The sequence below is a fragment of the Scardinius erythrophthalmus genome (genome assembly GCF_964197995.2).
Source record: "Scardinius erythrophthalmus genome assembly, chromosome: 13".
NCBI classification, from domain to species: Eukaryota; Metazoa; Chordata; class Actinopteri; order Cypriniformes; family Leuciscidae; genus Scardinius; species Scardinius erythrophthalmus.
The window spans coordinates 17416157-17427329 of NC_138233.1; the positions used below are offsets into that span (position 1 = coordinate 17416157).

The 11173-nt window shown below is 37.7% G+C and overlaps 1 protein-coding gene across 2 annotated transcripts in view; it reads left to right on the forward strand.

Moving 5' to 3' along the window:
- The window catches only part of rnf130 (ring finger protein 130), a 44241-nt gene extending 33545 nt beyond the window's left edge, over nt 1-10696 (forward strand). The window contains exons 6-10 of one of the 2 annotated variants that reach the window (XM_081383259.1): nt 9-91; nt 4077-4173; nt 4722-4926; nt 7253-7346; nt 7612-8015. In XM_081383259.1, coding sequence (XP_081239385.1) covers nt 9-91; nt 4077-4173; nt 4722-4926; nt 7253-7346; nt 7612-7627 — 495 coding nt within the window. In that variant the 3' untranslated portion in view covers nt 7628-8015. Of the gene's footprint in view, nt 1-8; nt 92-4076; nt 4174-4721; nt 4927-7252; nt 7347-7611; nt 8016-9263 lie in introns of those variants that run through there. The other variant, XM_081383260.1, reaches the window with a different exon arrangement.
- The last annotated feature ends 477 nt before the right edge of the window (nt 10697-11173 follow it).

An 11173-nucleotide genomic window follows, 5' to 3' on the forward strand; every position in this document is an offset into this window, starting at 1 on the left:
TTTTTCAGGAAACAGAACCAGATTTTAATCATTGTGCGGTGTGCATCGAAGGTTATCAGCTAAATGATGTGGTCCGCATCCTACCTTGCAAGTAAGTGTGTGTGTGTGTGTTTGTTTAGTTTTGCTTTGTGTAATAAGGGCATTATAATCTCCACAAAAGTCTAGGTACACGATTTTTTTTTTTTTTTTTTTTTTTTTTTTTCATGGATAATAATAACAGTAGTAGTAGTAGTTGTAATAGTAGTAATAATTGCATTTATAATCATTTGAATTCTGAATTTGCTCAGGAAACTTCCCTTGTTATGGTGTAGATGAAGATATTTCTGTCTTCTTAACACCTTAGCTTATGTTGTCTGCTGAAAAAATCTCTTTGCATTGCCCAGTGCAATTTGGTTTTGATCCCAGACTTTGAATAATGGTCAAATGACATTTGGAGAGAGAAAGGGAGATCAGGGGTCACTTGCTGTTGTGAGATGTGATTTTGTTGAGGAAATATGGCACTGCTGTGGCTGTGAATCACACTGCCCCTGTCAGACCCACTCTGCTTATTTTTAGCAGCTCAGCTTCCCGTGACCTCTAGGCATCCAACACACAAACACAGACACGCATTTATACTTACAAACAGATACACATTATTCATGCACACTGTATTAAAGGGATGCGACATGCAGTATGCACACACAAATACACGAGCATGCCCTTTCCTACAGTTTCAGACACCATCTGCCGAGTATGACCTGGGCACACAGCTGGAAGTCTGACTGCAAATTTTGTGGATCACCTCAAAACAAACACACATACTGTACACGTTCACACATTATAACTGCAACATGCAGTAAATCACTAGTTTTCTCACTATTGCTGTTTTTTTCATTTCTTCCTCTTTTTGGCAGACATATTGTTGTTGCCACTGTTTTAGTAACTGAGGTGCTTCCTTTTAAGGAGACCATTAGTTGTAATTTACTCACCCTGATGTTGGTCCAGACCTAAATGACTTTGCGCTCTCTGTTTTATGAAATAAATTGGACATTTAGCTCATATTTCATTTTGTCAGTCAGTCATACATGTTTGGAACCACTAGTAAAGAAACTATCCTTTTAAGTACAGTATCAGTCATCTCTCTATGAAATCTGTCGTACCATTTCTCTTTTCATCCATTCCACACCCACTCACTCTATCATTATTATCTCTTTCTCTCCCACTTTCTGTCTCTACAACTGCACAGCAGCAATGAAACGCTAATCCAGAGCTTGGTTAATTGCATTGTTCTCTGCTTACGGCTGAATCACTGCTTCACTCCAGTCAGATCAAATAACACACTCATGAGCTGCAGCCTGTACTGCCTCAGACAGCTGCTGACATCCAGCTACAAACCAGTCTCAGACTCTTAGTCATAATGAGGAAGGGTTGGATGACCATGTAGGCCTTACAAGCATTGAAGACTCAATGAAATCAAACTTTTAGTCCATTTCTGATGGCTTTCGGGTCATGTATAAGCCAACACACTCCCAAAAGGTGGCAAAATATATAAACAAAAGCCTATTGGCTATAAAAATAAAAAATAAATGTCCTGCCCCTAACTTCCTATTTCTATACTAGATATGTCAACACAGGAAAGAAAACAGAAACTCATATTTGATTTCATGGGACTCCCACCATTCTTACCGTCAAAACATTATAATATTACAAAAGAATTATATTCAAATATATTCTAAATATTCTAAAAATATACATCAAAGAATTCTGGAGACTGGAGTACTGATACTGAAAATTTAGCTGTGCCATCATAGAAACATACAAACAATGTTATATTGTAATAATATTTTACAATACTACAGTTTTTACTGTATTTTTTAATCAAATAATTGCAGCCTTGGTGAGCATAAGAAACGTCTAAGCATAAGTTACCATCTTATCTTATTCCTTCTTAATGTGAGTGTCTCTGCTCTCTTAAGCATAAGCTTCTCCAACCACAATCAATAACTCAAAGCACAAGTAATGGCAGTACACTTGACCTAGCCTAGGCCATTCAATTTGCGTCCCTGTGCATTAGCTTCGCTGTTTCTCTGTAACTTCCTTAGGGGTGTGCCCTTAACTTCATGGATCTGTCTGACTGCATATGCATGCAAATGGTATAAACATGCATGTGATATGGTAACTGTAAAAGAATACAGTACATAAAGATTGGGCCCAGACTTATAGAGCTGGTCTGCCGTAGTTTGATGGCATGCATCTCTTTAGTATAATTTGTGTTGTAAGCACCATCATTAATAATTCATTTGACCCTTGTTTGCATGTTCTCCATCCAAGAAAATACAGCTTTGTTGGAGTTTGTTTGCACGTAACTTTGTTGCAGGATAATTTCAGAAGCATGGGTCATCTCACACCTGTTAGTCGCAGTATGTAAGACGTACTTAGCATTATTTGATATCCTTAGATAACCCCTCTCAAATGTATTGCTGCTGCTGTATTCCACTATCTCTCCTGCCCAGTAGTTCTGTTCGGAATTCTTTTTCGAAACAACTTGTGGCTGAGGAACCTGCCTTTATTCCGGTTGGGACTATACTGTTTTCTATTTGAATGCATTTTAAAATGTCATTTATTCCTGTGATGGCAAAGCCTAATTTTCAGCATCATTACTCCAGTCTTCAGTGTCCCGTGATCCTTCAGAAATCATTCTAATACGCTGATTTGGTGCTCAAGAAACATTTATTACTATTATCAGTGTTTAAAACAGTTGTGCTGCTTAATATTTTTGCACTGACCCCAAACTTTTCTATATTTATAAAATGAATTTGTATCATGCATGTATTTAATGTATTTTGTTTCAAAAATCTGTGTGAATTTATCATTTAAAATCTACTATAAACATCCATAGGTAAACAATGCTGTTAATTACTATGCATTGTTGTATGTGTGCATATAAATGACAATGATTAAAAATGTAAGACCTTTTAAGCATCATTTTAGATATAATTTGCCCAGCTCTATGATGCAGTGAGAAAGATTCCTACAATCTTTTGAGCCACAATAACAGCCTTGTCTCTAGCACGAGTTTCAATGGCTGGCTTGTGCCGAGAATCTCCCTCATGAAGAGGGTTTCCGCTGTCGAGAGCCCAGGGTCTTTCCTGGAGTAAACACAGCTCAGATTGTGCAGCAGCCGGATATGAGGAAGAGGAGGAGAAGAGACTCAACAGCTCTCTGTGAAAGCTCATGTTGCTGCTTTGAAGTCCACCAGCTTATTGCTTTTAATCTGCCTCTCACTCTCTCCTCTACTAATATAAATGTGTAATGTGCTTTTACGTGTAATGTCCTTCTTGCACTAGTGTTCTTAGAGCAGTTTCAAATATTCATCGTTGCTGCAAAGAATTATGGTGATATCAAAGGCTTGATGCTGCACTTCATGGTCTTGCATTGTTATAATCCAGCAGCCATATCACCCTGTAGCCAAAGACTGGTTGCCCACTGAAGCTAAGCAGGGCTGAGCATGGATAGTACCTGGATGGGAGACCTCATGGGAAAACTAGGTTGCTGCTGGAAGAGGTTTAAGTGAGGCCAGTAGGGGGTGCCCACCCTGGGGTTTGTGTGGGTCCTAACGGCCCAGTATAGTGACGGGGACACTATAATGTCAAAGAGCACCGTCCTTCAGATGAGACGTTAAACCGACGTCCTGACTCTCTGTGGTCAATTTGCCCCAATTTGCCAAATTTGCCCAGTGGTCTCTGTCCATCTTCATGGCCTCCTTATCATCCCCATATATACTGACTGGCTTCATCACTCTGTCTCCTCTCCACCAATAAGCTGGTGTGTGGTACTGTAGGCGTTCTGGCGCACTGTCACAGCCATAGTTATATTACCAGAAAATACACATTTATATTACCCAGAAAAGCACTAAATAAATGAAATGAATTATTATAATAATAGCAATAGAGAGATTAGAAAGATTTTATTCATGCATATTTATGTTGTTGCAACCATATGCATTACTCTTGAAATATATACAAATTCAACAGATGATTAAAACATGCAGATGTGCTTTATTTATGGCTATCAAAATGTTTTCATCTCTTCTTTAGGCATGTCTTCCATAAAATGTGTGTGGATCCCTGGCTAAATGAGCACTGCACCTGTCCCATGTGTAAACTCAACATCCTTAAAGCTCTGGGGGTTATGGTGAGCACACACACACACACACACACACACTTCCGAAGAGACATCTCCTCGTAAAAAAAAAAAACAGAAAACAAGTTTTGTAACATTATAGCTGTCTTCTGGGAACAATTTTCCACAAAATGTGCTACTAAGTGTACACAACAGACACATTGATCTCAGAGGGAAACAGGTTATGACTTTTATAAGGCTCTTATTTGATTTGTTATGATTTTATTATGATTTATCCTCTTGAAAATAACATCAAGTCCTGTAGTTTGTTTGGGATGGATTGCCAGAATTATTACAGAACTGAGAATGTAAAGATATTACTGTAAAAAATGATTACAACACAATACACAACTTTACACATCATAATGTAATTTTTGCTGTAATCTTGGATTTATGATCCAGTAGCTCCCTCTGGTGGTTACTTTAGTCATTTCATGCAATTTTTCACGTCATGGCTGATATTCAATGCTGTAAATCTTACCTTTTTTTACATCATCTTTTTTTTATCTTGGGGTGTGATTTGGTAATATAATTTGACTAAGACATGTATGCCCTTGCAGCCGAACCTGCCCTGCGTGGACAACATGGCTTTTGACATGGACCGAATGTCCCGCAGTCAGACTTCCAGCCAGAGGACGGCGCTGGTGGACCTGTCCTCTGAGACCAGCATCAGCCTAGAGCCTCTACGCCACTCCAGTTCCTCCCAGCTTCCCTCCGACGAAGAGCTCATTCCTCGCTCTGGAGAGATCAACATCGCTGTCACTAGTAAGAGCAAGGCTTATTCTGTCTTAAATAGTCATTTCTGGATGTTCTTTAAAGGTGAAGTGTGTCATTTCTGCATAACCAATCTGAATTGTTTACGAACAGACTTGTGAAATATTAGAAAACTGGGTTATTATTTTAGTATTGTAACGGTGAAAAAGGTCATACACTTCCCCTTTAAGTATCTCTCTGTCACCTTTATTTCCTCACCTCCCTCCCACGTTGTCCTTCATTTCCTCCCCAGCGGGGGGGTTATCTTTCCTTCCTTCAGTGCGCTGACTGCATCCCTCCACCTGCTGCTGAGGCTGAGCTCTGTGATGTCAGCAGGTGTCTCTGCTCCGCCACAGCGTGTCCTGCCCTTTCACTGCAATACATCTTTTGTATTGGACTTCTCACGTCACTGCGTGTTTGTCATAGCACTCTGTGGTCTCTCCTATCACCTATAAAATGAATGTGAAAATTACATATCATTTTATAATGAGTGAGATCATTTAAATTCTGCCAGTTATCATAAAATAAATCACTTTTTTATAGTAACTGGCTGTACATTATTGCTTACATATTCGTAAAGTGTGACTTTGCCGATTTTCAACCCACTTTGTGTTTTTACAGTGTCGATAATATATGTACTGTAAGTGAACAATGTTTATTCGTTTGCTCGTTTAATTGAAATTATGGCAACAGGTTTCTCCCCTCTATACATGACAGCGTTTTGCATGGGGGTTTGGGCGGAGCTGACAGAACGGCAGTTTCTTTCAGTTTTTCCCCATCCATTTGGCCTAAAACTGTTCGTGGTCATCCAGTCGTCTACTTAAACAGAGGTTTTTCAGCTTTTCCGTATTCATGATTCTTTGCAGCCTTTAGCCACTGCCTACAAGGCGTGTGATCCAAAGGTAACTCCCTCCCTCAAAACATTTACTCTTTAAATTCTTGCATCCAGAAACAAAAAGTCAACACCATTATGACTAAAAGTTTGCTAAGAAGTATTTCCTTCTAAAGCAAGGCGGTGTTTGACTCTGGGAAGCGTATCCACAGCAGACTGGTGGGAGTGGCATTGGACGGCATCATGCCCAGTGCATTATGGGTGTTGATGTTTTCCTACCTATTTGGAAGAAGGGAGAGCCTTTTTTCTCTTTTCTCTAGTCAGGTAGAGTTGATTTCAATCTTTCTTCTGTACAGGCAGCCACGTTTTATTGAAAGCTCATTTTGCTAGCTGTGAAGTACCCCTTTAACATTTTAGTTGATATTTATATGTCATAATACACATATTTGTAAAATGGTTGAACGTTTTAACAGAAAGATAGATCCTTTAGCCTTAAATTCATATTGATTGACAAAATTTTGCTATACCATCCACCTCTAGTAATAACCTTAGACAGTCATCAAAAGTTAAATTTAAGTGCTGTCTTTAAATATATGTATATATATATAAATATATATAAATATAAATATGTGTTGGCTTTAAGTAACATCATTTTCTCTGATGTTATTTTAGTGTATAGATTGTGCCAGCGTTTTTAAGCAGGTTATTCAGAGCAATAACAACACACATGTTGAGTGCAATGAAACTAATCTTAAGAAAAGAAAAGTGCATAGAAAGTAAAATAAGTAAATGCTCACAAAACTACTCTAAGTTGCAGAAAAAGATGTGGGGTAATTATGGGTTTGTAGGATAATTTATTATTTTCCAACCATTTGTCCTGGTGCTGTGTCTTTAAAATATTGTGTTCAGCAATTTTAACCCCTCCTGTTGGCCTCTATTTGAATTGTAGTGATTAATTATGTAATAGAACCCCAAGCAGGTGTAGCGCCTGAAGAGCTCTGCAATTTATTCATACCCATTTTTTTTTTTTTTTTGGTTCCTTTCTAAAATTGTAGTGGTCTCTGTTTTACAGATTCTTTTGAATGTAATTTCTATTTGTTTACAGAATTACACTGATCTAAAAAAATCCCTTCATTTAAATTGTCTTTAAAAAAAACAACAACAACAAAAAACAGCTTCTATGTGGAATACTCAGCTGCATCTTCTAATGTCATGGTCTTCCTAACAGATCTTTGCTGCTTTGTAAATGTCTGGCTAAACCAGCACTAAGCGTCATGTGCTCTGAATGTGCTACGTTCTGTTTCGCTCTCGTTTTTATCTGTTGTGTTCGGATCGTCGCTTGCCCATGGCTTCCTCTCTTGTTCCATGGATTAGAGAAGTGTTCCTCTTTTCTTCACGCCTCCACCTGTCTCCAGTTTCCTGTTCTCTTCGGCTCTCTGTCGAGATGATACCCTGGCTCCGCCCTCAACAGAAAATGACCCCTCCCCCCTTTTACTCTGTTAACAGAAGAGTGGTTTATTGTTGCCAGCTTCGGCGTCCTCTCTGCTCTCACACTTTGTTACATGATCATCAGAGCCACTGCCAGCGCCCCCACCGATGAGTGAGTATTGTAGATCTTTTTCAAGACTTTCAGAATGTCATAGCATCCCTAAATACATTAACAAAGAGGAAATGTACCTACTGTCCAGCAAGATTTGTGACATCAAGAGTAAATACTGCCATAGTGTTATGCAGGCTAAAAGTCTTTAAATGAGATTGATCAAATCATTATTTTGTAATCAATTTATTTAGGTACATGTTATATATTTCCTAAGCATAATGACTTTGGTATGTTTTGTTTTACTATGTATATTTGTCTTTTACAGCCTTAAGTTGGAATGAAGATGTTTTCTGGAGTCCTGAATTCTAAAATAGAAATGCATCCTGAAAAGCAAAGTTGCTGACTGCACTTCAAGTCCACTTTAAACACATGCAGTGTTAATAGAGCTAGCTTTCACCTCTGTAGATATGAGGATGTTCATTGGTTTTCACTGGATTATATTGCTGATTAACTTCTGTTTTACGCAATTGCTTTAATAAGCTCTTTTTGTTTTCATTTTAGATTAATATTGTTAAATGTTAAATGAATAGAAGTATGTTAAATGCTTAGAAATGTTAAATGTGTGGTTTTTTAGTTTGTTTGTTTTTTTCAAATACTTTGGTTAATCTTTGTCATGTAAACATGTTTAAAGACATTTTTGTGTGTATTAAAATTGCTTTGTGCAAACAGCTTTGTTGTGCTGAATTGTCCAGTAAGTTAGTAGTTACTAGTATTAGTTTTATTCCTTGATACTGTTTTGATGCTTCTGTCTCCCTCAGTTTACCGTGGTGATATTCCCGAATCAAATTTTGACTTGCAGACCAACCTTCTTCATTATATCACATGTCTATTAGACATACAGTATTGATTTGCTGCAGCATATTCTAGCTGTTATGTTTATTTCAGCACTTCCTTACAGAACGTCAAGCTAAGAGCACTAAAAATAAACTGTAACATATCTATGAGGACAGGTTGTGTTTTGTATAAGCCTAACCTTTAATGCATGAGGATAGAGATTGTGCAACTCATGGTCAGGGCTCGAGTCCTGGATGGCCACTTTTCTGCAGAATTTAGTTGGAAACCTAAAAGCATTTGAACAAGCTAACGAAGGATTACTTGCTGGAGTTAAGCATATTTCGCTTTATTGTTGTAAATGTATACATTATTAGGCCCCTGTCTTTAAGTCTGCTGTTGCTTTTGAATACAAGTTGGCCCTCTAGCGGTAAAAAAAGAACTGCATCCATAGTGAATCAGGGTAAGACAAAAACCTGTTTTTGAAAGAAGGATTGATGGTGTATTGAATTGGCAATTTTCAACATAAAAATGACAATGTACCTTTGACACCGTTTTTAAAGATTAAATATCCAGTGCGTTTTCAGACATTGCAGTGTTATTTTAAGTAAATCAGTAAGGTTTTTATTTACCTATCTACAGCTGCATTACTTTTCTACTCATACTGTGTATATTTGAATACTGTTTAATAATGCACAATTGAATGGAACAGCGCATACACACATTTGTGTTAACAGTTCATTGCAGTCTAGTCTACTGGACATAATATAAATCAAATAGAAAAATATACATGCCCATAAAATCCGCTTAAATCAAGGAACTGTATAATCACAGACTCTTCCGTAAAGAACTGACTTCCACTGAGAAGGTTGATGGTAATTGGTCCAGGGTCAAGGACATAATAAGTGTTGATTACACGTAACGGACCGACATTGATTTTGTGCTGAGATGAAATGTCAGATTTGAGCTCAACCTTTATGTGGGAAGGTAAATAAGCATTTTCAGTCTGCAGGAGCAGAATCCTGAATATTTGATTAACTTTCAGCAGAATTATTTCATAACTTTCATCTTTCTCATTTCCATCCCCCTGTTGTACACAAAAACGACGATTAATCCCCATGGTTTTTGTTGTTTGTCTGTTTGCAGGTGGTCATTTCTTCAACCGTAGTTCTGTGTCTCCGCGCAGTGTAGATTATGAAATGGAGCTTCCAGACATCCAGGCGTCACTGGACATGTACGACGACAACAAATCCTGAGGACACGCATCTCCTCCACCTCAAGTCCATTCCTCCATCGTCCTCTCCCCGACCCCAGACTATGGGGATCAACCTTTATGAGTGTGAAATGGAGTATTGACGGTGAGCACACTGACTCTGGCGATAAACTCTACCACTGTAGAATGATCGGTCGCCTCAAGCGGATGTGATTGGACTATTGCACCATCATCAGCCTCACACTTTTACACTTATTTTTCTCTCTTACTTTTTGAAAGACTATTTCAAATGACATCTTTTCACAGACGGCTATGGGAAGTACCTCTTTGTTCGTTTCTCTGGTAGCCCCAAATGTCGTGTCTGTTGTTGTCTCATGTATGTAATTTGCTGACTGTTTTTACGTTCCAATGCCTATTATTGTTTCAGATGGGGAAAACTCTCTTGAGGACAGTCGTGAAAGCAGGCTTGGAAACTGAGCCTTTATAGAAGAGCTGTCTGCTTTGCATCTCAATGCTTTGCATCTTTGTAGCTAAACAGTGTCTCAGATGCAAACCAACTCGTCCTTCATATGCTCAAATGCCGCAGCTTCACATTTAGTGCTGGCCTGTAGCACTCGAAACTCCTCGACAAATCACCGTTACTTCCTCTTAGAAATATACAGTATTTCTGTGTACATAGAATGAAAATGTTTGAAACATGTATTTAAAGAAAATCCTATGGAATACCTTCAGTGAATACTAATCAGTTCCAAGCAAGTGGACCTAATATATACAGTATTTGGTAACACTTTATTTTACTGTGTCCTTGTTACATATGTTACATGTACTTACCATAGTAACAATAGTAATAAAGTACGCATAATTACATGCAACCAAACCCTAACTCTATTGTAAGTACATGTAGTTGCTTAATATTACTCAGTACTTAAATATATAATTACACTGTAACAACGACACCTTAAAATAAAGTGTAACCCAGTATTTGCATATTAGAATTCATACAGTATATCTCTCTCTCTCTCTCTCTCTCTCTCTCTCTCTCTCAATTAGTCTTTCCTGGATCGGATCTTGTCCGTGCACAAGAGTGTCTGTCTATTTTGTGTTCTCGTTTTCGGGGGATGGCATTGTGACCGTGCTGGGCTTCACAGAAATGTTGATTCTGCTTCAGATTTGTTTTGTGTCATATATTTGGGTCAGGACAGGGCAGAAGCTCTACTCTGAGACACTCAGTGAGAAACGGCTCTGCTTTACGTGGGTCATAATAATGGGCTACTATGTTACATACTGCCTCAGCATTAAACTTGTCATAATTGCCTATACTGCTGTCTTTCTTTGAGTGAGGTTTAAAATAAATACAACATGGATCAGTGTTATTTTAGTATTGTTTATAGACTATTATAGTATTTATAAATGTATATTTATTTCCAGTTTTCATTTTAATTTTAGTTTCAGTTGTAGTAATTTAATACGCTTTTGTCATTTTATTATATTTTAAATATTTATATTCAGCTCTTTTTAATCCAGTTTAAGATTCATTACTTTTTTCTCTTTTTTTCAGTTAGTTGCCAAGGCAAACATTTTCATCTATATTTCAGCTTCATAATGAAAAGCTTGTTTTATTTTTAGTTAACAATAAGAACACTGTCATGGATGGATGGATAAATGAGCTTAACTGGTGCTATTTGAGTCAAGTCTGGATTGTGAGTCCTGTCATGCAGTCAGAAAGGGCATCAGCCTCTCTGGAGTTTAAATACCTGGAACAAAAGAGAAAGAAGAGTGAAGTAGATTTTTATTTAATTAAAAATATATTATGAAATATTATTATTTATAGCAGTGGTAGAAT